The sequence below is a fragment of the Propithecus coquereli genome, unplaced genomic scaffold (assembly GCF_000956105.1).
Source record: "Propithecus coquereli isolate 6110/MARCELLA unplaced genomic scaffold, Pcoq_1.0 Scaffold10, whole genome shotgun sequence".
Classification (NCBI taxonomy): domain Eukaryota; kingdom Metazoa; phylum Chordata; class Mammalia; order Primates; family Indriidae; genus Propithecus; species Propithecus coquereli.
The window spans coordinates 2,786,306-2,792,305 of NW_012133858.1; the positions used below are offsets into that span (position 1 = coordinate 2,786,306).

At 30.9% G+C, this 6,000-nt stretch overlaps 1 protein-coding gene across 1 annotated transcript in view; it reads left to right on the forward strand.

Moving 5' to 3' along the window:
- The window catches only part of STXBP5L (syntaxin binding protein 5-like), a 386,990-nt gene that overhangs the window by 272,097 nt on the left and 108,893 nt on the right, over positions 1–6,000 (forward strand). Inside the window, 2 exon segments of the mRNA XM_012640519.1 lie at positions 2,309–2,526; positions 4,874–5,046. Of these exon segments, the coding sequence (XP_012495973.1) occupies positions 2,309–2,526; positions 4,874–5,046 (391 nt within the window).

A 6,000-nucleotide genomic window follows, 5' to 3' on the forward strand; every position in this document is an offset into this window, starting at 1 on the left:
GAAACTTCAAAGGGCAACAGAGGTTTCAGAGGAGTTGGATCTTTTCATGTAAATCTGAGTTTATTCCTGGACAAAATAAATTGCATAGTGATGTCATTGCTCCTTCCCCACCACCTCAAAGTCATTCCTTGGCTTTTAAAATATGACAGGACGCTTTCACATTAATTATTAGCATACCTACCACCCTTAAGCATGCATAATATTTTAAGAAATTCATTTTAAAGAAAATATTTTATCACATTCAGAATATTGCAATGAATTACAGCATGTTTAATATTTATACTATAATCAATTATAAGGGCATATCTTCAACTTAATGGATGTCACTGAAAAAATATCACTTACTTTGCTAATTTTGTGAAACACTAACACAGGAAGTGAGGTGAATTTGAATAATTGAGTTTATATTATTATGTGTTTTAGTTTTCTATTGCTAAGTAATATATTAACACAATTTAGCAGCCTGAAACAACACCCACTTACTATCTCACCGTTTCTATTTATTAGGAATCTGATTACACTTTAGCTGGGTCCTTTGCTCAAGGTCTCACAAAACTGTAGTCAATGTGTTGGCTGAGGCTCCAGTTTCATCTGAGGCTCAAGGTTCTCTTCCAAGCTCATGTGGTTGTTGGCAGGCTTCATTTTCTTGCACATTTAGAACTCACGGTAGCTTGCTGCTTCAAGACCAGCAAGAGAGAATGTTTCTTACCTTCAGGGAGGGCCCAGTCCCTCTTTTAAAAGATTCACCTGATTAGGTCAGGCTCATTAAGAATAATCTTTGTTGATTAACTCAAAGTCAGCTAATTTGGGGCCATAATTATGTCTATAATATCATTTCACCATGGTCATGTAACAGTAATAATCGTGAGAGTGATATCCCATCTGGCCTTAGAAGCCATGATATAGCACCCAGTATAAGCCTTACCTATTTTAAAAACTATTTTAGTTTGACATAACTTCAGGCTTATAAAAAAATTGCAGAAACAGGACTAGAACTATGAACTGTTGTATACCTTTCTGTCAAATTCCCCAAATGTCAATGTATACTACTTTTGTTCCCCTTCTTTTCCCTTCACCTCTCTTACTTTCCCTCCTCTCCCTCTTACTCTTTCTTTCTTCCTTCCATGTATTCTCTCACACACATGTGCATATATATGTACATATATATGTATAGCTTTTCTGTAACCATGTGAAAGTCAAGTTGTAGACCATGCTCCTCTAGCACTACATACTCCTAAATACTTCAGTGTGCATTTTCTACAAACAAGGGCATTCTCTTACATAACCAAAGTATGGTTATCAAACCAGGAGATCAACATTCCTACAACACTGTTATCTAATCTCCAGATCTTATTCAGCTTTCTCCAATTTTCCCAATAACATCCTTTATAACAAAAGAAAATCTAGAATCATTTGTTGCATTTAGTCATCATATCTTTTGAATTTAAAAAAAAAATGTGGAATAGTTCCTGAGTCTATTTCATGACATTGACATTTTTAAAGAGTTCAGGGCAGTTATTTTGTTAGAATCTCCTTCAGTCTGGATTTGACTAATGTTTCTCATGATTAGATTCAGATTATGCGCTTTTGGCAGGACTCCTGATTGTTGAAACTTTTCTCAAGGATCTTTTGTAGAATCAAAGCTTTTTTATAAGGGAGTTATTATCATCATGATCTCAAATGGAAAAATATTCCTTCAAGTAAATATTCTTGAAAACAGTTCACAAACCCAAAATTTATGAGATTTGACCCTTTCTTGACACAGAAGCACTCAGAGAGTATCCCTTCTAAAATAATTACGGATTATTGACCTCCCAATATTACTAACTCGCAAATTAGAACATTTCTCATCTGAAGAAATGTCTAAATATTTGCTGAGAGAAGTAAACCCTCTGGGGATAGCATAACCATCTCATCTAACAATCAAAGGGTAAAATTTTGAAAAAGGATTGAGAAGTCTCCCCTAGGAAAAAATTATTTTCAGTATTTCCTGACTTTCTAAGCCCTAATGCTTTCATCAATAAGTAATGACAAAAATATTCACTTTGTGGGACTTTTCTGAGGATCACATGAGAAAGCACTTATATATTCCATGGTATATAGTATATATATTTTTTTCTTTCTATAGTCTCCTGCTGGCTACTGTACTGATGTGAGAGCATAATATTGAATGCTTACTAATTAAAATATAATTTATTTTCTTTACTTGGATTTTGCTTTTGTGGTTTAACAAATATATTGAAAAGCTTTAATGACATCTATGAATTAAGTTTATATTAGATGATAACTACGTTTCAATATCTTATAGTAACTCTGCAGATGCTGTACAAGCTAAAAACTTCAAAAGTGTTTGAAAAACAGAAGGTAGGAGAAGGAAAACAAACATGTGAGATTGTAGAGGAAGATCCATTTGCCATTCAGATGATTTATTGGTGTCCAGAAAGCAGAATATTCTGTGTATCAGGAGTCTCTGCATATGTCATAATTTATAAATTCAGCAGACATGAAGTTACAACAGAAATAGTGGTAAGTTATTTAAAATTTAATTTTCACACTTAAAGTTATTAAAAGAAAACAATTAACATAGATTTGGGCTACTACTTGGTATGATTTTAAGCTATCAAGTGTGCAGTATGTGGCCAATAATACAATTCATAGAATTTTTAATTACTATTGTTACTTAATATATTAAAAAATGATTTGGCTTAAAATGACAAAAACAGTTCTTTGTCAAAACTTGAGTTTTTTCCCCCAGTGTCAAAATGAGCTTAGATATTATTTTAAGTTAATCTTGCTATAAATTAAATGTGTCATATTTTTCTCATTTTTCTTTTTGATGTTATACAAGTTACATTTACCTGGCGAAAATGAGTCAATTTATTTTGTCTGCTAATTGCCAATACTAGAACTTTAGCATTATTTTTTAAATTTATTTACTTTTATTGACAAATAAAAATTATACATATTTATAGTGTACATGATGTTTGAAATATGTATATATTGTGGAATATATACCTATGTATTCCCATATATATAACTATAAAATGTATAGATTTTATACGTTTATTGATTTATGTATATAAGTCAAATTAATGCAGGTTTTGTATACTTTTATTTTTAAAAAGTATATCTGATTTTTGTTTTCTTGTCAACTACTTACCATAAATGATTATTTCCCAACTACAATAAGGTTATTTTTAATGATTTTCTATATAGCAACTTTTTATAGGATAGAAATAATCATGGGTCAATTAATCTTAATTTTTAAATTGTTGAAATACTCTGATTATTCAAAATAATGTTGCTCTTAGGGGATAAATTAAATCTATCAAGGTACCTATAGATAATTTTCCTTCCCTACGATGTCCAGAAGATACGATTATTTACTACAGGCCTGTGTATAAGTGTTTTTACCTCAACAGCTAAAATTAACATCAGTCTTTTGTAATGTATTAATTAAAAGCCCAGGGTTTGAAGTCAGGTAAATCTAGATTTTAATTCTAGCTTTCCGGTTGAATACCTCTGTGACTTTGAGGAGTCAAAAGGCTGCTAGTCAGTAGTAGAGTCTGGCTAAGATAGTTTCGTCACCTATATGATTTCCTGTGTAAAACAAAATGGAAAAATGGAAAATAAAAATAAACTGGAAATATTAATACCAATTTCATAGCGTTTTTGTGATGATTAAAGACATTATCATAATGAATATATAACTATAGTAAGCACTCAGTAATTGGTAATTTTATTGTCACTGTTAGGAGTTTTTTTGTTATTTTAAAGCAATTATGACAATCATTTCGGTGATATTGCTGTATTCACCACCCCATAATGACATTTTTAATAAGCAGTTGTTTTCAATCTAAAAATGCTCATTTTTACATTATAAAGCAAATATTTTTTATCAAATCAGTTTTACTTAAAGTATTTAATATAGTCATGAAGTACTTAGTTTTAAAACATTTTTAGGGGTTTGGGAAACAACTTTTTATTCCTATATAAATTATCATATGTTTTTATTAAGTAATTTTGATCAAGCTGATGACATTAAACAAGAGCTAAGGTAATTAACCAACCAAAATTGTGTAATTCTTTTTGGAAAATTTCTACTGGGTTAATGCAAAGGCAAAATACAATGAAAAAATTTTAAACTAAAAAGCATTGTACAGGCTGGGCATGGTGGCTCACGCCTGTAATCCCAGCACTCTGGGAGGCCGAGGTGGGCGGATCATTTGAGCTCAGGAGTTCGAGACCAGCCTGAGCAAGAGCGACACCCACCCTCCCTCCCTTCCTCCCTCCCTTCCTTCCTTCCTTCCTTCCTTCCTTCCTTCCTTCCTTCCTTCCTTCCCCTTTCTTTCTCTTTCTTTCCCTTTCTTCTTTTCTTTCTTTCCTTCTTTCTCTTTCTTTCTTTCTTAAAATAAAATAAAAAGCATTGTACAAATAATGATTTTTTCATATACACAAACACATTCTACACACACACACCCCAAATAGACACATAACCACATACATCCAGTTTAATTTCTTTCTTTAGAATAACCATAACCAATTTCTTCTTTATCTTATCATACATCAAATTATAATTTTTAATTTATCTTAAAGAATATTTATTATATAAAAACTTTATTCCCAGTGGTAGAATTCTTCTTATAATTTCAAATAATTTTTAAAATGTTATATTTTTGTGATTGCTATTGAATATTCATATAATTTCCTATTTAATTCAATTTGGGATACTTCTCAACTTTCGTATAAATTGAAATTGAATTTATTAATCTGAAAAATTGTGAATAATTTCTAAAAACTTATTAGATATTTTAATGTGATTATTTATTATTATGACTTAGATTAAATTAAAACTTGATTTTTTTTTTTTAAGTCATTAGAGGTACGACTTCAGTATGATGTTGAAGATATTATTACCCCTGAACCAGAAACAAGTCCTCCATTTCCGGATCTCTCATCCCAGCTTCCTTCTTCAAGTAGTCTCTCCGAGAGCACTAACACTGTGGCTAGTGAAGGAGTAACAAAGGATAGTATCCCATGCCTCAAGTAAGAGTTGCTACCAAATTTTAAAACAGTTTTATATATTAATCATATAAGTATTTGAAACCATGACAAATAAAATCAGTCTTCTTGCTTATTAAGTTGTCAAGTGATCTACAATTCAGGAGGGGGTCTTTTCTCTGAACATCCATGAAGAGGGCACAATCCTTCATTTTACTCATATATTTATTCATATATTTCCTTCCCAGAAGTACCCTAAAGAAAACATGGCTTTGATAGAACTGGAAATTTGACAGGGTAAAAACTTAGCCACTTGTTTGATATTGAAAAAATATGTTTATGGAATTTCTGTGATCTTCTTGGAATCAAAAAGAAAACCAAGTTTACTGTCCTACAAGAGCCTTATATTAGAAAAAAGAATTTCTCTCATGGTTGCTAGTGTATTGAATAATATTTCTTTCTTGCTTACAACTGCTGTTATTTGTTAATAAACTATGTTCTCTTGATTTATCTAAACAAAGTTTAGCATTATATCAAATGAAACCTAAAGTTAATAAAAGTCCATAGTAATATTCACTTTAAATTGTCTTTATGCTTTTTAGTAATAGGTTATAAATTACTATTTAACTGCTTTTATACCATCAAACCAAATATTTCTAGTGTTAGCTGGTTGGAGAATTAAGCTTAAGCAGGGAATTTCTCAGAGCCACATATGAAAATATCTACATCTGCTACTCAAGGAACTTTAGACAGCTAGTTTTCTCATTTCTTTGAACATTCTTATGGAAAATTTAGAGATAAGATTTCAGGAACAAAATTCATACAATTAGTAGTTGCCATAGTTTTGTAATCATTGGTTTTCCTGCCAAAACTTTTTCTGTGAAATACAAGGGGAAAAAAGGAAATATGTACAGGTATTACTGGGAGGAAAATCTGCAAAGAGGAAACATCATCATAAAATTTTAGCTAATGGAAAACTTTCATAATATTATAATTTTA